General features: G+C 49.4%; 1 protein-coding gene across 1 annotated transcript in view; it reads left to right on the forward strand.

Annotated features, from left to right (window-relative positions):
- Window positions 1–20,220, forward strand: part of PLXNB1 (plexin B1) — a gene marked incomplete at both ends in the record, with an annotated part of 36,283 nt that overhangs the window by 14,734 nt on the left and 1,329 nt on the right. Inside the window, 22 exons of the mRNA XM_084269845.1 lie at window positions 934–1,056; window positions 2,041–2,134; window positions 2,377–2,543; window positions 3,588–3,739; window positions 5,616–5,721; window positions 7,620–7,756; window positions 8,375–8,551; window positions 8,746–8,914; window positions 10,018–10,260; window positions 11,598–11,774; window positions 12,115–12,263; window positions 12,641–12,741; window positions 13,544–13,761; window positions 13,958–14,136; window positions 14,852–14,918; window positions 15,399–15,545; window positions 16,015–16,192; window positions 16,527–16,630; window positions 17,251–17,335; window positions 17,868–18,034; window positions 19,008–19,168; window positions 19,417–19,564. Of these exons, the coding sequence (XP_084125971.1) occupies window positions 934–1,056; window positions 2,041–2,134; window positions 2,377–2,543; window positions 3,588–3,739; window positions 5,616–5,721; window positions 7,620–7,756; window positions 8,375–8,551; window positions 8,746–8,914; window positions 10,018–10,260; window positions 11,598–11,774; window positions 12,115–12,263; window positions 12,641–12,741; window positions 13,544–13,761; window positions 13,958–14,136; window positions 14,852–14,918; window positions 15,399–15,545; window positions 16,015–16,192; window positions 16,527–16,630; window positions 17,251–17,335; window positions 17,868–18,034; window positions 19,008–19,168; window positions 19,417–19,564 (3,249 nt within the window). The remainder of the gene's footprint in view (window positions 1–933; window positions 1,057–2,040; window positions 2,135–2,376; window positions 2,544–3,587; window positions 3,740–5,615; window positions 5,722–7,619; window positions 7,757–8,374; window positions 8,552–8,745; window positions 8,915–10,017; window positions 10,261–11,597; window positions 11,775–12,114; window positions 12,264–12,640; window positions 12,742–13,543; window positions 13,762–13,957; window positions 14,137–14,851; window positions 14,919–15,398; window positions 15,546–16,014; window positions 16,193–16,526; window positions 16,631–17,250; window positions 17,336–17,867; window positions 18,035–19,007; window positions 19,169–19,416; window positions 19,565–20,220) is intronic.

The raw sequence follows: 20,220 nt of genomic DNA on the forward strand, positions 1-20,220 counted from the left end.
GAATTGCAGAGCTGGATTTATGGGTGGGTAGGAGGTCACCCAGAGAAAGGGGGAGTACAGGTGTACCTCAACCTGCTGGAAAAGATCTGCATGCATTTGGATTAAGCTGCACCTGTGTAGACAGTAGTTCTTGGAATAACTTCCTGCTGAATCTCCTCTGATCGTGTCTCTAAGCTAAAGATAAGGCATCTGTTCCCTTCCCTTTCCTTCCTGGCATGCTCACAGTAATGAGCCTGTACCTGTCCTACCTGAAACTTCTGTAGTGGGGAAAACCACCCTGGAAAGCTATGTTTCTTGGGTGTGCCTCTGATAAAAATTCACTTTGCTTCTCAAGGCAGGAGACTGATTTAGTAACCTTTTCCAAACCACCGCCTTGGAACACACAGCCCACAGACTAATTGTTACTTTGTATGTTAAACCTGATATACTGCACTGCTCCCAGGAGCAGAGCTGGGCACAGGCTCATATTCCGTCTTTCTTACAGGAAGTGTTGAAGAAATTGAGTGGAAGATTTTCAGAAGAGAGAGAAGAAAAATGCACTTCCTGTGTTTTGATGTGCACTGCCCTAATCTGTGTGCTCCACTCTTTGTTTCCAAGATGTTATTTCAGGGACATACCAAGTCAGAACTTCAGTCACACTGTTTTTTCTTTAATTCCTCCTCCTGTGCAGCGTTCTCCTCACACTGACATCAAGTGCTCCCTTCTAGGTGTTTTGTTTTGTGTTGATTTACCTTTAATAAATGGAGGCAGTGACAGCACAGAGGGCCCTTGAATATAATGTAGAGTTGGTGTAATGAAGGGAATGAGGAGCACGCTGCTCACACAATAAGAGGCTTGGTAAAAGGTTCTGAATTGGAGAGGCAGGAGGACGCTGTCACGTAGCACGAAGCTCTGTGTAGTTGAGAAATGGTGTCATGTGTATCTTCTCTGCAGGACCAGCAGTGTGACTATGAGTGTGTCCTGAATTTGGAGGGGAGGACAGTGGTGATGGATGCTTCTGTGGAGGGAGAAGAAACCAACCAGTCCCTCTGTTACATCACCTGCCAGATGAACCAGGTGAGTGCTTGGAACGTGATGTTGTTTCAGAGCTCGTGCTGGTGCTGGTTTTGCTCAGCAAAGCAGCAGGCTGGAAGGCAAGCTCTTTGGGGGGTGGGGAGAGCATAATTTGTGATAATATGGAATATTTAGCTCTCTGGGTCCTTCAGTGTGATGCTGCTGCCAGGTGGTACTGGTACCTTCAACTTGCAGGAAGACAGGGCAGTCTGAACCTCACGACCTCTTGCTGTACTTACTGTAGTACAGGATGATGCCGCCTCTGAATCACTGCTTATTGCAGCCTGCCAGGACACTGCCACTCTGGCTTTAGCTTCAGGCCCTGTTGTTCATGGCTCTCAGGATCCTGACTTCTTCTGTGACAGCAGTTATTTCGTGAAAAGAAAAATTATATTTATTCTGGGTTTGTTCCTGGTGGCAGAAGCTACAGCCTGTGTGTAACACAGGCAAAATCAAAACAGCCCTGTGCCTTTCTGGATGATACGTGGATTTTACTTAGGGCCAGGTTTGCAAGCAGAGGCAGTATTTTTAGTTCACAAACTACTATAATTAAGGGAGAGGAACAGCATAGGCTCTTGTGTACATGAGCTCTCCAGACCAGTTGCAGTCCTACATCTTCAGCCCCAGTGATGCAGAGATGCCGGCTTGAGCGCTTTTCTGCGCAGACAGCTCGTAGCCAGGAATTGGCCACCTCAGAGTGGAGTTAGGAAGTTAGATGAGTACTGTTGTGAGTGCACATTTTCAGTGTTCACCCTAGTGAACCAAATGCCCGCTCCTCTTTCTGGAGCAGAACTGTGAACCAGTGAGGACAGGCCCATGCTGCCAGTGCCCCAGCTAACGCTGCCTCGTCTGCGTTCATGGGAAGCTCTGCATAGGCTCTACACACCGGTGCGCTATGCTGGAGGGATGCTGATGCTTTTTTTGCCTATTCAGTTGGCTTGTTTGTGCCTCTTAAGCCCTTTGTGTTGATCATCTCTGTCTTTGCAGTACAGTTACACAGCGCCGCAACTCGAATTCAACGCTGTGGTGTTTGTGCAGAGGCGACGACACCTTCGAGTGGACAGTGCTGCAGACCTTCATGGTAGGAGCACGACACCTCCCCAGCAAAGAGACAGCAGATGAGGTGGAAGGGAATTGAGGAATCCTTGAAAGAGGTTTTTTTGCATCTGTAGTAGTCCTATTGCAGGAAATCATGCAGCCTCATTTCTGTTGCTTGTCACAGGGAAGGAGGAGAGGGTTCTGTGTAAGGTGCTGAGTTGATGGGTTATTCTGTGCTTTGGGGGATGTTTGCAGATGCCTCTCAATTTTTTTTCTCCTCTGCAGTGACTTTTTACAACTGCTCTGTGGGACACACTGATTGTAGCCGTTGCCAAACGGCTGACTCAAAGTACAACTGTGTATGGTGTGGAGGTGACAACCCCAGCTGCATCTTCAGAGGTTCCTGCAAAGAAGAGATAGAAGACTTATGTCCAGCACCTCTCATTCACTCTGTGAGTAACTTGCTCTCTGGTGCACTGCACCCAGAGCAAGGAGGGCTCTATTCTCCAGTTGAAATCTAAGGGCTGTGATCTCAGAGTGTGAACAGTGCGGCTCAATAGTACGTTGGCCATCTGAAGAGCAAGTTAGTCCTGTTCTGCTGTGATCCCTTGGTGATGTGAGGATGCTAGACTTTTTTGTTGAGCTTTCAGTTTGCTGAGAGAGCACAGAGGGGAAATGTGCATTTGTATCTCATGTGAGCTGAAACTGGCACACCAGAAGGAGCAGAACCATTCAGGAGCTGGGAAAGGATCCACAGATTGGATCCTCCAACTGTCCCAAGCCAGATCCTGAAACATGTTGGCCAAACTGAGCCTGGGGCAAAGGAGAGCAGAACGTAATGGTAACAGCACAGCAAGGATGGGAAAAGCATGACAGGTTACTGGAATGAATTATTTTTGTCTGTTTATTTTAAATGTTTCTTGCTAACTGCCACATGACAAGTGTCTGTAGCCATGTGTCCCTTTTGCTGTCAGCTTGTCCTCCCTCCGGTGGCACACAACATCCATGTGCTGCATCTTGTCTTAGTTTATCCTGGATGCTGCTCAGGGACAAAGCTTTGATGTTTGTGCAGCATGCAATTCATTGTCGTACTGATGCTGAGGAGAGAATGGTGCTTGCTGCTTCACACAAGTAACATGGATTGGCTTGAGCATTCCCACTCTTCAGCAGAAATGCCCTGTAGAGTGGTCAGCATGTTGATGAGAAGGAAAAGTGGGGCCGTCCTTGCCTTAGAAGTCAGTAGTGAATTCTCACCTCCAGGGGGGACTGCTCTCACAACAGCTGAGGTATAGGAAAGAAGGCTCCAACTAGTGTTCTTTCTTCTCATGAGAGTGCAGCCTGGTACTAGTCCAAGCTGGTAAAAGAATCTATAGCAGTGATCTGACCAGGCAGAGTTTGTAACGGGGCAGCTGAAGGTCCCTGTGCTGTAGACCAGTTGCCAGACTGGACAGGTCTGAGTTACTGTGACATTTATACATGCGCGGATGTCTTTGCAGGTGTATCCCCTGTCTGGACCAGTGGAAGGTGGCACTAGAATCACCATCACTGGCTCAAACCTCGGGCAGAAACATCAAGACATTGCAGAAACTGTCACTGTTGCAGGAATTCCCTGTGCCGTAGATGCTCAAGAGTATGAGATCTCTAGCAGGTAGAGTATCTGTGAAACCTCCTCCCAGAGGCAGGCACTGGCTTTCCCTTGGCTGCTGACACCAGCCTGAGATGTCGTTGCCTTTGCTGTAGCAGGTATTGAGCCTTGCCTGTTCCCCAGGACACCTGGGGTACTCCCCTGCATAATGTTGCTCTCCAATTAGTTACTCTGCAGTAACTCCCAGAGAGAAGGTCGTGTACAAGGCGATGACCAAACAGTACTGCCGTATGCTGACCGTGCTGCCAGCCCAATCAGGGAGTCACAGGCACAGAACCACACGCCTTTGTGGGTGTCTCTCCCAGCCACAGGGTGACATCAGTTAAGGGAAGGACGTGGCTTGAGCAAGTGTCACTGCTAGGAAAATATCCTGAGCATGCTAACGGAGGGTGAGGATGGAAACGCATGGTTGGAGGTGCAGCCTCTGCTTGAGTCAGCACACCCCTAGACTCATTCTTCACTTCCCAGCCCGACTTCCACCTCCCAGGAACAAACCCAGTGAAAGGACCCTCTCAACCTGGGACAGACCAGGGAGTCCTGGTGGACTCTTTGCCAGCCTTCTGGTGGCTACAAGTACCTCACAGGTCACACAATGCTGGGAGGACTGTTAGGAGGATGAGAAGCAGAGACACCTGTCCTGCTGAATCCAGCTAAGGTCCATGACAGAGGACTGGGTAGTGTGTGCTTGGCCAGGGCAGGACCATATAACATGGCACCGTAGTCAGGTATGCTGTGACGGGGGTGTAGCTAGGAACCAGGGAGAAAGGAATGCTTGTGTAGTTGGGCTGTGGCAGGGCAGGTAGGTGGGAGCCTTGGATGAGGGAGGGAGAGGAGCCAAGCCACCAGCAGGAGAAGAGGAGAGCAATTGTGAGTAACCTCTCATCGGAGCTGTCACAAACCCATTTTCCATTCCATGGTAGCAGTAGTTGTAGCACCCTTCCCTCTGGGAGCCAGGTAAGATCCTGCTGGGAAATGGCCTGCTGTGTTGAGCAGTGTTGTCCTGTCTGTGCGTCTTGTTTGTCTGGATCCATCTGCTTTCTGTTTTCATCCTAGAATTAGAATGTAATCTCCCTGGGGTTAGCGCTGTCTTTGTTCCGTGTCTGTAAATCACCTGGCATCACGGGGGCCTGGCTTGGGACCACACTGCCAAAGTGCAAATTCCTCAGCCTCTGTGGTTGGTGGGGGGGTGTAGCTGTGAACCTAGAACCTGCTCCTGAGCAAGGCCCAGACAAATTAATCTCCTGCTTTGGAGGAAGGCTGGGAATTTTCCTGCACAGTAGCTGTTCTGTTAGCAAGTCAGAGCTGTAACATGGGATTCCTTGCTGCCCTGTTCAAAGTACAGTCTGACGTCACCTTGTCAGTATCTCCCACACCAAATTGCAGTTGGAAAAAGGGCTGGGAAGAATGGGTTGTACAGATCAGGGGGACTGGCTGGTCCCAAAGAGGCTGGTCCCTACTGACTGAAGACCAATGCCAACTAAACCTACAGTCTTGAGTTTTCTTCTGCATCTGACACAGTGCTAATGTGTGGATTGAGCACCACTAACTGCGGGTCACTGCAGATGTGACTGATTTGATCAGCCCTGGACAATAGCAGTTTTCCTGGACTCTGTACCTGTGATACAGTGGGCTTCATCCTGTCTGTCCCCAAAATAATTTTGGCTAGGATGGCCCTGTTCGGAACCACCCCCTGCTTTTTTCCTGCTGCACCTAATGCAGCTTTTAAAGGTATTTCTCAATGCTCAGTTGTATGTTCTGAGCATGGGATAAGGCTTTAAGAAAGGACCTGTGTTTGCTGGATGGTTTTAGGACATGAGCTGTATCCATTGCATCATCTGCTCTTCCCCTGTGTGACACTGTTCTTGGATTATCCCTGCAGCATCGTGTGTGTCACTGGTGGGAGCTGGACAGAGAGATCTGGGCCCATTGAGGTGGAAGTGCCTGGAGGAGGACGTGGAGTTTCTGCACATAGTTTCACCTATCAGGTAACATAATATTGCTTCTCTAATACCTCTCCCTGCTCTTCCTGTGTCTCTGCTAAATGGCTGGCTGGTGCATGGACTCATGAGACTCTGACAGGCAGTTGCTGCTGGTGGTTTTGTGTGATTTTTTTCTGGTGTTTGTGTTGTGTGGTGGGTTGAGGTGGGCTGTTTGTTCCCTCTTTAGATTATAGGAACAGCTGTATTAGGTAATGCCAAAGCTCCTGTAGCGTGAGGGTACCTTTCTGGCTTGGAGATTATTTTTTTCATTCATGACTTAACACCTTACTGAGACTTTTGACTTTCCTTTTATTAATTTGCAAATTGCTTGAACACCCTTTTAGCTTCTGACCTTCAGCAGCTACTGGCAGCAAGTCCAAAGTTACTGGCATTGTGTGGAGAAGTGTTTAGTATTTTTTTTTATGTGTTTCTGATAACTTTTTCACAATTTGAACCCAGCAACTATGAAATAAAACATTGAAGTTGTTTTTAGATACAGTTACTCACATTTCATCCTTGCTGTGCACCTTACAAGTTGTATACCTAGCTGCATGCCTCCCCTTCCCATTGGCTGCTTCGTTTTGAGCTGTATAGAACCATTTTACATACTGGATTGTATTTGGTGCTCTTCTCTTGGTTTTGGTTCTGTTATCAGGGCCAGGAAGATGATTAGAGGGCTGGAGCACCTCCCCTATGGAGAGAGGCTGAGGGAGCTGGGCTTGTTCAGCCCAGAGAAGAGAAGGCTGCGGGGGGACCTCATTGCAGCCTTCCAGTACCTGAAGGGAGCAGAGAAACAGGAAGGGAATCAGCTTGTTAAAAGGGTAGATAATGGCAGGACAAGGGGGATGGATTAAAGCTAAAGGAGGAAAGGCTCAGATTAGATATTGGGAGAAGTTATTAACAGAGAGAGTGGAGAGGTGCTGGAACCGGCTGCCCAGAGAGGTGCTGGATGCCCCGTCCATGGAGGTGTTCAAGGCCAGGTTGGATGGGGCCCTGAGCAACCTCGTGTAGATCCAGGCTGGAGATTGGTTGCCCTGCCTGTGGCAGGGGGATTGGAACTATATGATCCTTGGGGTCCCTTCCAACACAGATGTGGGGACAAAAGGTATTTTTACTGTGGTGTAAAAATCTCTCCTTAATTTGCCTTTGCAGCAATTCCTACGCTTGCTGTGGTTTTGCTGCCGTCTGTGCTTAGAGCTGGCAGAGTCGTCGTAGCTACCAAAGCACTGTTATATGGACAGGAGCTATGTTGGGTTGCTTTTTTTTGCTGTAGTCTCCCTGCTCCTTCTCATTTTTGATGTATCTTGCTCTTCACTGATCAGCAGTGACTTACTTGAGTCACTCTGCCTGGCTCCTCTAAATTTTGCTGTGGCTCCTCAGCTATACTAATGGTTTGTTACTCCAAGTACTTTTATCACATTTAATTTCCCCTTTCCAGGTCACACACAAGTATGTTTTACAGTGCAGGTCTCAACACAGATTCTTAGGGCTCCCTGCTGATAATCTCCTCATGTACTAGACAAGCAGGCAACTTATTTGCTACCTTGTTTTTCCTAACCTGAGTTATTAATCCAGTTACTGATCTGAACAATCCCTTTGAACTGCTAATCCTTGGGATTGTGTGTGAGGCTCACAGCTCTGCTGTTTGCAGCATCCATCTGTCTTTTGCAATCTGTGGTCCCCAACTTGTGGTTCTTGTCGGTGTGATTGCCCCTGCTCTGCTGCCCCTGCTCCATAGGGTAACTGCTGGAGCCCAGCCGAGACCTGCCTGTAACTGGGATCTAGAGCTTCTGTTTTCAGAGCACTGGAGGCCACTGGACTTGTTCTGCTGTTTTCTTTCCTCACCTTACCTTTGGAGGTCTTTGTCACTCACCTTTTTGGTTTTCTTCTTTCCCCTTTTCTAGAACCCAGAGCTGAAATCCATCGTTCCGACTCAGGGCCCCAAAGCGGGAGGAACCTGCCTCACCCTTCTGGGCTCCAAGCTGCTGACTGGGCATCCTAATGAGATCAGTGTCCTGCTTGGAGACCTGCCTTGCCACATGTAAGACCAGAGCCTGCCCATGTGCTGGCAGTGCACTGTCCTGAGTCCTCCCCAGAGCCCTGCAGGGCATGATGCTGGCTGGCTCAGCCCTTAGCACAGGCTGCTGGAGCTTCGCTCTCCTCTGCATTCAGGACATCCTCCTCTAGAGGGTCATGGCAGCATCCACAGCCATCTTACACTCTTGCCCACGTTCCCTTGGATGCAAACACAGTCTCTGTTCTGCATACCTCTTGACAGGACTGTACCCCACCCTGACAGCTCTGCTTTTGCTGATGGGGAGCTGCAGTTGGCTACTACAGAATAACACTAAGAGCTGCTTGTTCTCTCGCATCCTGGGGTGCATACACCTGACAGCACTGCTGGTGAGAAGGTGCACATGCCTTGGTAGCATGCTTCCAGTCTCTTCGGCCTGGACAGTGGCTGTACCCGCTTTTTGTCCATGTGCTGCTCACTGACAACTGCCCAGCAATTACTGCTTGCTTACATAAGCACGTTTCAGCATTACATTGGGGAAATACCAGAAGAGGTTTGCAGATGGTCTGCAATGAGCAAGGCACAGTACTATGAAATCTGTCTCTGACTGTTAACCCCTTGTTCTCTCTTTTCTGTCTCTCCAAGCCTCTCGGAGATGACAGAGGATCAGTTGGCGTGCCAGACGAGCCCCAGCAATGTGTCTGCAGAACTCCCAGTCACTATCAAATATGGGGACCAAGAGCGGAGATTGGAAGGATCCCTCTTCAGATATACTCTGGATCCCAACATCACTTTTGCAGAACCACCTAAAAGCTTCCTCAGGTAGAAAGGCTGAGTGCAGCTTCCCCAGGGCTGTGTGCTGAGGCAGGTACTACAGCACCAATGGCATCTCTCTCAGTTGTGCTTTGGAGTAAAGCTAGGCTTGTCGGAATGAGCATGAGCGGAAGGGTGGGAGCATGGGCACGACACAGCTAATGAACAATAGGTGGGTAAGGTCAGCTACTCTTCTCTTTCAGTGGAGGGAGAGTGATCAGAGTTCATGGGTACAACTTGGATGTTGTACAGAAGCCGAAGATCCGAGTTACGGTTTCTCCGTCTGAGCGCCGGCGGCGAGGACTGGGGCGGTGGCGCAGAATCATCCCGGACACCGAGTGCCCTGAGGATGCTCTGTGCGGCGTCCACCAGGTACCATGGCAGAGTGCTCAGCGGAGCTGAGGGTGCATAAGGGTTGATGTGTTGCTCTGGAGAAGTGGACTTTCTGTCCCTAGGGCTTTGTCCCCCACTTGCTGTTACCTGCTTGGGTCGTGCCAACAGTCTTGGCCAGGTGGAAGTGCTCCTGTCAGGCTGAGAGGCTAAGCGCTTTCACAGACATTCCCCTGAGCTGGGTCTGCCTCTGCTTAGCGATGTGCAGGACTTGTGATGTGGGGCAGGAACAGCAGGGCAGCGGTGTGGAGATAAAGAAATCTGCAGCTGAGCCAGAGACCTTGCATGGCTCAGCAGGTCCTCGCTCCAGACTCTTCCTTTTGCACAGTGCAATCCATCTCTCTACCCCCTGGGCCCTCTTTCACTCTGAGATGCAGAACCAGGCAGAGCTCAGTGAATTTACCAGTTCCACCAACATCTTGTGCTCTCCTGCTGCTAGTTGTCCTGAGATGGGTCGCTACAGAGGTATAGATGTGGTCACACAGCATGCAGCAGAATTTGCAGAGGTACAGGGTGTCTGGCAGCCAAAGGGCAAGAAGGATTTGCTTTATTAGTGCAAATGATGGAAGGCTTCCGGTAGGTAAACTGGGAGAACGTGCTCCAGATGCACGTGCTGCACTAATAGCTGGGTTACCTACATTCTTAGGTGTTTGTGGCTGGGGGGAGGAAAAAAGGAATACTTTCACTTGGTGTATAAAGCAATCCTATAAACGCTTCTGCCACAGAAACATTCAGGCCAGGAAATCAGCGTTGCATTCAGGGTCTAGAGCAGGAAGCTGATACCTCTCCAGAACTTGGTGCCAGGGGAATTTAGTGCCAGAATTTGCTATCAGAGCTGATTCCCACTGCTGAGACCTAAGTACATGCAGCAAATCCGGTGCTCTGGAAACTTCCTTTAGAGGAACACGGGGATTTCCACAGATCTTGGATTCTTCCCTCTACAGTTAAGCGGAGTTCCTCTGGCACTGCTCCTCTGAGAGGAATGCAGACTGACCCCAGATGGCTGAGAGCTGGGAGGTATTGCAAAGCTGCAGGACCAGCATTAGTGTTTCACTACTGACGCATTTTTTGCCTTTCACATTTAGTTTGAAGAACCCTGTCTTGTCAACTCCTCCTACCTGATCTTGTGCAAAACTCCAGCCATTAACCTGCTGTTGCGGAGTGTCCATATCAAACTGGAATTTATTCTGGATAATCTGAGCTTTGACTTCAACTCATTGCATCCCATGCCCTTCTCTTATGAAGTCAACCCCATCCTAAAACCATTGAATGCTGAAGATCCTGCCAAACCATATCGCCACAAGCCAGGAAGTGTCATCTCTGTGGAGGTAACACAAATAACTTGTAAATAATGCTCTTTGCACAGATTTCTCTCTAATCTGAGTGTTTTAAATTGGTGTCATGCAGCATCTAAGGTTTTAAAATACCTGACAGGCTTGGAAGCTGTCACAGCACATCTGCTCTGGCCTTTGAGAAATGATACTGAAGAGGAAGGAAAAGAGTGCATGAAAAAAGCCTCTTGACTCCATAAATCATTATTAAGGGCCTTGTGGAAGCTGCTGTGCTTGGTTATTTTTTATCCTAATAAATGATTTGTATATGAGATATTGGTACTAAACAAACCCCACATCCTGCTTTCAGCTGCCAGCTTTTTCATAACTTATTAAGTTTCCTCTAGAAGTAACTTAGGAGTAAAAGAATCCTGGCAGCAGGGAAGACATGTTACTAGGTAGAGGTAGGAAAATCATTCTTTAAAGTTGATACAGAAGGGCAGAGTGGCTGATGTTTTTCCCTGTACGTGCAAGAAAAACAACAGAGGTATTTCTTTTGTCTGGCAAGGGAGTTTCTAATCCAATTCTCATTCCACAAGGTAACACCTGCAGCTGAAAACACACTTTCACCACTTGCTCTTTTCTCACATGAGTAAAAACTGTGAGGATGTACTAAGCTAGAAACATCTAGACTGCTGCCATATGGGTACTGAATGCATCTTGGATGAATAGGGCTGTTTGAGAAGACTGAAAGAGAACTAACAAGACACAAACTTTCAAAGCCCAAGGAGGTTTGATCTGCCAACCTGTCAGAATATCCTGACGCAGCTCTGGGCAAAAGCATGAAGAAGCTGCTGCAAGATTCATCTTGGAAAATATTTAAACATAAAATATGTAATTAACATCAGTCAGCATGTTTCTATAAAAAAAAAAAAATCCAACCAAACAAACAAAACCCAAAGTCTTAATCCCCAAAACTTAAAGCAGGTTTGTGTTAGGAAGAGCATAAATGTGTTACACCTTTGCAAGTCATTGACTGACTCACTTCTGAGTGCTTAGGTTAACTGCCACGACCTTTTTACATGTACACATTGTGTGTATGTATATATTTTATGTGTATATGCACATACAGTGACCTTAGTCAGGCTGTGGCTGAAGCACCTTAAGATGACTGGCGATTTATGCAGCATGGTGTGGGGCTCATTTAAATTGCATGCAAGGGAAGCTTTTCACTTACAAAATGAGCTTCTGAGGCCATTTCACTTGCAAGCCCAGTCAGAGAAGAGAAAAGGCTGTTTTCACCCTATGGTATTTGTTTCCTCCATCTTCTCTGGAGCCATGGAAACAGAGTTGTGTTTTCCCCAATTCAGTGTCCTGTTCTACATCTGTTCCAGGGGGAAAATCTAGATCTGGCTATTTCCAAGGATGAAGTTATGGCTATGATTGGGGAAGGAGTCTGTGTGGTGAAGACACTAACAAGGAATCATCTCTACTGTGAGCCTCCCTCTGAGCAGCCAGCTCCACGGCACCGCACGAAGCGGGAGGGCACAGACTTGCTCCCAGAGTTCACGGTAGGGATCAGCAGTGCCATAAGGAATCCTGTTGTTTGCTGAAGCACAAGCAAGAAGTAGTGGGGGAGGCAGGGAGTGAGATGGGAAGAGGAAGAAAGGCAGGAGCCGTGGTGGGGGACAGGGAAGGTACTAGGGGGCCAAGGAGCTGCTCTTGTTCTCAACTCTACTCTTATGTACCAAACATTGCCTGAAAGCAAATGGTGTAGCTGGATTCAGGAGTTTGCTGTAGGACAGCTTTGCTACAGCTGTGTGCCACCTGTACCCATTCTGGAGAAACCCTGTGGCTTTGCACCCCGTTGCTGTGCTGAGCTCACATCATGGCACACGCTTTCCTACACAGGTGCAGATGGGAAACCTGAACTTCCTCCTGGGCCGAGTGCAGTATGACACAGAAAGCCAGCTCACCTTCCCGCTGGAGGCACAGATTGGCTTGGGTGTTGGTGCATCCTTTGTGGCACTGATTGTTCTGGTCATTGTCTTCATATATAGGTAAGAAACTCTGGAGTTGTATGAGGTCTTTAGGTTCCATTACCACGTTTCTCACTGGATATGGCCATATGTAAACATCTTGAGCCTAAACAACGTTCTGGTTATCTTTATTTGGAGCCAAATTCTGAACCCCTAGTGTTGTGGAGTGTGTGAGGCATGCTGTACCTGATGGTCACAGCCTGCATTGTGGTTCCTTCAGAGCCCATGCCAAATGGGTGCTCTAAGAGATACATCTAGTTTACAGGACACTGGTATCCTGGGAAAATGATATTCAGTAGAAGTCATTTCAACACTATTGCATTTGGCAGCAACACAATAGTTGGCAAGGACAATCCCTGGGCTAGGGCCACTGGGAACAATTCTACTTCTTATTGCAGGAGGAAGAGCAAACAGGCTCTCAGAGATTACAAGAAAGTTCAAATCCAGCTGGAAAATCTGGAAACAAGTGTTCGGGACAGATGCAAAAAGGAATTCACAGGTCAGTCACAGAGCTCTTAAATTCTTGCAGCTTCAGGGAAGCTTGAAGAACCACTCTCAGCCCTTCCTCTCTCCCTTCCTGTATACTTGCTTGGGCAGCTCAGAGCAGGCAATAACTTTACCTTCTGCCAGTCCATTGAAACATAGAGCCAAATTCTTTCATTTTTAATTCTTTCTTTAATTCAGAGCACAGTGATCTATCCAGAGATCCCTCTGATTCTCCAGTTCATTATCCAGGTTCAGATGAAGAGCTAAAGGTCAGAGAGATCTTGGAGAGATCTTAAGGACAGCTAGCCCGGCCTCTGTGCAGGACAAGGTGAATGACCCCCTGTCTTCTGGGCCCACAAACCTTGTACTTAGAGCAGTGAGCCCTTGTGTGGGAGACCTGGGGTTCTGAAACTGGTCGAGTGACTCAGGCTGTGATGCCCAACTAATGTGGGAAGCAGTGAAGAGCAGGAGATCTCTAATCCTCTTGTAGGTGGTGCCTGTAACCACAGATCTGGGCTGAACAGTGGCTTCCTCGTTATAAAACTGGAAGCCAGCTGCCAGCCCCTGACTGTAAATAAGAACAATCACCAGATTCACCTTTTGGTTCTCCCCCCAAGGCTGGAAGTTTATTAGTGCACTTTCTCCCAGGGCCTGGTCTAGTTTTAAATATTCTAGCAATGGGATCCCAATGTGCCTCTTCCTAACAGGAAACAGCCTTCTTCTTCCTCAGTCCCTGCTGGCCCTAGCTCCTGCACTCATCTCATGCTCTGCATGAGATTCTATGGTCAACCTCATGGGCATTTCCTTTCCCTCAGACCTGATGACTGAGATGATGGACCTCACAAGTGACCTTGTGGGCACAGGAATCCCCTTCTTGGACTACAAGTCCTATGCAGAGCGTATTTTCTTCCCGGGCCACCGTGAGTCACCACTGCAAAGGGACCTGGACATCCCTGAGTGCCGACGGCAAACTGTGGAGCAGGGCTTGGTCCAGCTCTCCAACCTGCTCAACAGCAAACTTTTCCTCACCAAGGTAACGTCCCTCTCCCTGCTTGCAGCCTGCTGTGGGGTCAGGGCCACGATACTGTAGCTGGTGGCAGGAAGCAGGCAGTGCTGTTAAGGTTCATTCCTGAATTGCTCCCTGCAGCATGACTTCTCCCAAGAGCCAGCAGCTGTGACTGCCTTGTCTTCAGTAGGTTCACACACTGACTTCTCTCTCTCCCCACCAGTTCATCCACACTCTGGAAATCCAGCGCACTTTCTCTCCGAGAGACCGGGCCTATGTGGCATCACTGCTCACCGTGTCGCTGCACGGGAAGCTGGAGTACTTCACTGACATCCTCAAAACTCTCCTGAATGACCTTGTGGAGCAGTATGTGGCCAAGAACCCCAAGCTGATGCTGCGGAGGTGAGTCCACCAGCCACAGTCCCACTGCAAGCTACCTGAGGGGACAGAGCCTTTCTGCCCACCTGGCAAGCTCTGAAGCTCCAGTGAGTAGGATAACATCATGGCACAGGCTGCAGCTGTGAAACCAGCATGTGTCCAGACAACGTGCATCAGGAGGAAGCAGTAACAGTGGTAGTTCTCTCTGGTCAGCAATTGGCAGGGAGTATAGCAGGAAAGGTGTAAAAGAAGTAGGAAGCTGGAATTGTCCACTCCAAATCTCTCTTTGGAACTCTGTCCTTGTGTTCAGGTATCAGGGTTCTGCCAAATGTGCTACCCTTGCTTTGCTGTGTAGAGGTCCCTGGGCTCACAGTCAGGCCATGTTTGGAAGCTCACCTGAAGCATCTCCTGTATTTGGATCCCCATTAGCCTCCAGTCTGTCCTGATCTGAATAAATTTCCCTTGTTTGAGGCCTACCAGAGGCTTTCCTCTGTCCCCTGCTTGCTTGTCTCCCCATTTCTGTAATTTGGTGCCTCCTTCAGGCTAACAAGTGCCTCAGTAAGTGGTACCAAAAGCATTAACCTTACTGGTCTCTGAAGTCCTTTCAAGTTATTTGGGTTTTCCCCCCCCTTGATCCTGTATCACCACTTAATCTTTTCTCAAGGGGAGTGACCTTTATCTCCAAATCCCTCCCTGCTCTGCACCTTATTCCTGTGACCAACCTCATGCTCTCTTTCAGGACAGAAACGGTGGTAGAGAAGCTGTTAACCAACTGGATGTCCATCTGCCTGTACGCGTTTGTGAGGGTGAGCTCTTTGTCCCTTTGGGGTGTAGAGGGGTGACAGCCATGGCTTTGCTTGGTGCCTTGCTCATGGTGAAACAGTGCTGGAATTATCCTGCATTTCGGGGTGGGAGTGAGAGAGCTGGGGGACAGGGATGCTTACCCAGCCTGCATGCTGTTCATTGCTTCCAGGATGGCTCACTAGATCATGGAGGGCTCGGGGTAGCTCTTTCACCCCCTTGGAAAGGGGGTGGCAAGGAGACTCTCTCTGATTAGTAACACGGAGGCAGAGCAAACTCTTTGTCTTGTGTGTCCCCGTGGTAGCTGGCCCGTGCAGTGTTCCAGTGTCCCTGTGCATGGAGCAGAGCTGGCAGCAGAGGCTCTGTCCTTGCCTGCTGTGACTTACGCTGCTGTATCCTCCTCTGCTCGGGGGTCTGTCGTTGGGCACTGCTGGGAGGAACAAGCTGAATTTGTCTCAGGTGAAACTCCTTCCTTTCTGTGCCAGGATTCCGTTGGGGAGCCCCTTTACATGCTGTTCCGGGGAATCAAGCACCAGGTGGACAAAGGGCCAGTTGACTGGGTGACAGGGAAAGCCAAATATACCCTGAATGACAACCGCCTCTTGAGAGAGGACCTGGAGTACCGGACTCTGGTAAGCACCAAAGCTTTTGTTCCCCCTGGGCTCTCTGGTGTGCAGGGCTGGATGTCTCTGCTCCCATTGTGAATGCAGAAGGGCAGCATCCTGCCACTGTCTCCTGGGAGCCTGGTTTAGCCCAGCAGTGTGACTCCACAGATGAACAAGAGCTCTGGTAAATCAGGTGCTTTAGCCCTAGGCTGCTGGGAGCCATTGCCAGAGTCACCTGGTGTATGTGCTGTGCTCTGCCCTAGAAATAAGGGGATGAAATTGCTGATGACACGTCAAAGCCCCTCCCCTGCTGCTGAACTGGCTTCCAGCTCTTGACACCAGCCTGAGAACAGTGTGTTTAACATCTGTGTTTTCTGAAACTCTTCCTGTGAAAGGGCTAGCTGTTAACTTGCCTTTGATGCCGACCATCAAAGGCGTAAATGTGTGATGTAATCTTATCAGCTGAGTCTCTGTGACCTTTTCTTTCCTTCCCTAGACCTTAAATGCTTTGACACAAGCAGGAGTTGCTGCAGGAGGGGCAGAGGACTCCCAGGGGATTTCTGCAAAAGTGCTGGACTGTGACACCATAACACAGGTGAAGGAGAAAATCCTAGATCAGATCTATAAAGGGACACCGTACTGTCACCGACCGGACCCAGACACCCTGGACCTTGGTGAGCTGAACTTCTTGGTGCCAGAACTCAGTGAGGAAATGAGAGAGTGGTCGTCTGCTCAGTGCAGCGCCCTGCCATGTGTGTCTGTCATTGTCTGAGCATGCAGAACCTGGGGGGCTGTGAGTCCGCCTGTCCCTGTGCCAGAGACGCTGTCCTGTGGCTGCCAGACAGTGTTGTTACAAGCACTTGCTCAGGGCTGTGAAACAGCATGAGTAAAGGCAGACGAGGATCAGTGGATGTGTAATGAGGTCAATAAAGATGAAGCACAGCAGACTTCAGGGATCCCTCCAATTAACAGTTTATCTCTCCATTTTCTTTGCTTTAATGGATGCAGAGTGGAGGTCAGGGCTGGCAGGTCACCTGATACTGTCCGATGAGGATGTGACATCTGTTGTTCAGGGAACCTGGAAACGCCTGAACACTCTGCAGCATTACAAGGTCAGAACTCAGTCTACCACTGTCTTGTCTCTCCTTGTCTTCTATACACTGCTATGCTCTGTGGCTCTGGTCTCCCAGTGGATCACTGTCAAAAGGTTGGAGCTTTCTTGCAGTAGTACATTTAGTTTAAGTCAGCACTGAGGCTTGTGCTCTGACTTCAGCAAGCCCCCTCCTTAGCCCGTACCTGAGGCAGGGGCAGGTGCTGAGCTTGGAAGGAGATGGACAAGTTCATGCCTGGTGGCCGTTGCAATGAAGGCAATGTTGCTGGATCTGTTCATGTTCCAGTCCAAATCAGTAGGTGATGAGAAGTAGTTTCTAGGAATGGAAAGAGGGTTTAACTACCTTGCACCATGTGTCATACCTTGCTGCAACAAGTTCTAGTTGTGAATGACCTCAGTCCCTGAGTATTATCAGCTTCATCGTCCTTTGCACATCAGTTTTTTTAGTTGGTACAAACAAGATTCTCACACCACTAGGAATGACAGTAATGGTGCCTCAAAATCCCTGTTTCTGCCCTTATTTCCACTAATGGTACAGTCTGCTTTGGCCTACAAGCACTTCCCTGTTGTGCTGAGGAAAAACATGCCATTTGTTTGAATGTTGATTTGTCTTCTCTGCAGGTGCCTGACGGAGCAACAGTAGCACTGGTGCCACGCCTGACCAAGCACATCCATAGGGAGAATCAGGATTACATCCCAGGAGAGAGTGAGTTTTATGAGTCTTTGCTCTCTTAAAATTATGTTATAGCACTTGCTAGTTAGTTGGACAAGTCTCTTGGTTGATACACAATTTGGACCCTCACAGGATTGTCAGAAAACTGGAAGCTTGGGCAGGTGAGATGGGAGAGAAACAGGAGTGTGAGAGCAGGGGAAGGCCAGGGTGGGCATGGAAAGGCAGGCTGAGCGCAGTCTGCACCTTGTAGGGCTGTTAATACCTTCAGGCACTGAGCACTGCCAAGGGTGGTGTTGGGACACCTGGTAGTTACCCTACTGTCTGGCCAAGCCAACAGCCCCGTGGATACTCGTGTTACTCCTTGAAGGTTTTGGGTGGACAAAGACAACCTGCCATAGTACTAACAGCAGCCGTAGTCTGTGCAGGAGGATGGATCGAGGCCTCCAGAGGTTCCCTCCTGTTGGTGTTTCTATCATACTGTGAAGTCACACTTCCTTGGACCGCAGCTGGTCGAGCTCTACCGTGAGAGAACGGGCACTCATCTGTGAACAACTGTGTGTTTCAGAAACACCAATGCTGGAGGATGCAGATGAAGGTGGCATCAAACTTTGGCACTTGGTAAAACCGACAGAAGAGCCAGAGCTTCCCAAGCATCGGCGTGGGAGCCTGAGAGATCGGGAGCGAGCCAAGGCAATCCCAGAGATCTACCTGACACGTCTACTCTCAATGAAGGTGAGAAAAAACACAGATTGTGTTGTGCTTGGGATCTTGCCTTCCTTCACATCCCCTGGGCAGATTGCAGGGATGTGTACAAGAGCTCCTTTGCCTGGGTTGATGCACATGCCAGTAGTTTCCCATACAATCCCATCACTGCCATGCCAGGCTTCTACTATTGGGTGAAGTTTTGCAGAGCCTCTAGGAGAGTGAGAAATAGTTTTGTCCCCCATGTCCACCCCATGTTTGTCTTTGTGTGTCCCACCAGTAAAAAGCAGGTATGTTGTGTTTCACAGCAGAGTTTCTTTGGCAAGAGTATCTGCCGGGCTACTGTGTCTTTCCACCTTCCACCTCACACAGGGCCATGAATATATGACAGACCTGTTACCTCCTGGAGCCAGCTGATGCTCATAGTGCGTGCCTGTTGTGTACAGATTCAGCTGTACTCATAAATTGGGTGTAGCGCTTGCTCACACCTCCTCTTTGCTTTATTCCAGTGTCATTGTTAAAAAATTGATGCAGGAGAACTTGTTCTTCTGCTCTGTTCTCAAGAGGATCAACTTTTGGCACTGTGGTTCCCCAGCAGTGCCCTGCTTGCAGTAGCACCGTTCCTCAAGGGACCGTGCAGGCACTTTGCCAGGCAGTGCCTGTGTTCTTCCCACACTTACTGAACTTCCTCTCAGTGCTGAGGAAAGTCCTTCTCCTTGTTCCTGTCTGGCTGAATGCAGCAGCTGGCAGCCAGCAGCCCCTCACTGGGAAGTCTCTACGGCTCGGTGACGTTCCACCACATTGGGAGCTCTGTTCTTGAGCTTCTCCCTAGCCTCAGAAACTGCTGTAGCCTCCTTTCTCCTTTGCTGCTCTCTGCAGCAGAGGGAAGCAGCTTTGGACCGATGAGGGGAGGTTGCTGAGCAAAAGAGGGTAACCTCATACCTGTGCGAAGCCTGAGCTCTCCTCTGCCTGTGCTGACTCTGTCCTGCTTGGCTCTCCACAGGGCACGCTGCAGAAGTTTGTGGATGACTTGTTCCAGGTGATCCTTAGTACCAACCGACCTGTCCCTCTGGCAGTCAAATACTTCTTCGACCTGTTGGATGAGCAGGCGATGCACTATGGGATCGCAGACCCCGAGACCATCCATATCTGGAAGACAAACAGGTACGGTGCTCCTGTGGGCCCTGGAGGAGGCACTGCTGGGCTGTCCAGAGCTGATTGATCCTTTGCCAAGCGACAGCCACCTTTGCCTACTGAGGAGGAGAGAAATGAGTGAGGCAGCAGACCATGGTGTGAAGAGCTGGTTTTGCTGGGATGGCAAAGCTGGGAGATGCCATCATGTGCAGATTATCTTTCAGCACCATAGCTGCTACCTTTGCTCATACCCTGGTGTGCTTCTGTCTTCTCCGTAGCCTGCCCCTGCGGTTCTGGATCAACATCATCAAGAATCCCCAGTTTGTTTTTGATGTGCAGACGTCGGATAACGTAGATGCTGTGCTCCTGGTCATTGCCCAGACCTTCATGGACTCCTGTACAATAGCTGACCATAAGCTAGGGCGGGTAAGTACAGCCGGAGAAAGGAGCCTGGCTGGCACAGGTAGTTGAGCAGTGCTGACCCAGGGAGGAGATAAGGTTTACACAGCACTGCTGGGACAGCAAGCCAGGCTCCCCCTCACTCCTGTGTGCCACTGGAGATCTGGGGAGTGATGTGGACTCCTGGGAAGAGAGGAGGGAGTTGATGGAGTCAAGCATACAGAAGAAGTCTTTATTTATGGCTTGAATCTACTTGGGGGACAGAGCTAAAGTCTAGCTGACTGTGGCAGCCAGTGTAAGTCTCAGAGTTTGCTTTGGAAGGTTCAGGTTGGCCATCAAACTTCTTACCACCACTGCTCCGTCCCATGCAGAGAGTGGAACAGTCCTGCATGGGTCACCAGAGATGGGACAGGTGGCTCTCTGGAGGAGTTCAGGATATGCAAAACCATAGCCAGTGTGATCTCATACTAGTGATCACCCAGCTCCAAGTGAAGGCTGGACTAGTCATCCCTTCACCCAACACATCCCATGGTTCCTCAGATGCATTACTAGAAGGGAGCCTGGTATTCAAAGTACCTCTCCATGCAGAGGACAAAAATTCCCAATCCTGAATGAATGAAGGAGAGAGAACAGTGGTGATGGTGTTACCTGCTAAGGTTAGTCCACAGCATGATGAAGGAGCC

This window comes from Gallinula chloropus (assembly GCF_964237585.1).
Source record: "Gallinula chloropus genome assembly, chromosome: 12".
NCBI classification, from domain to species: Eukaryota; Metazoa; Chordata; class Aves; order Gruiformes; family Rallidae; genus Gallinula; species Gallinula chloropus.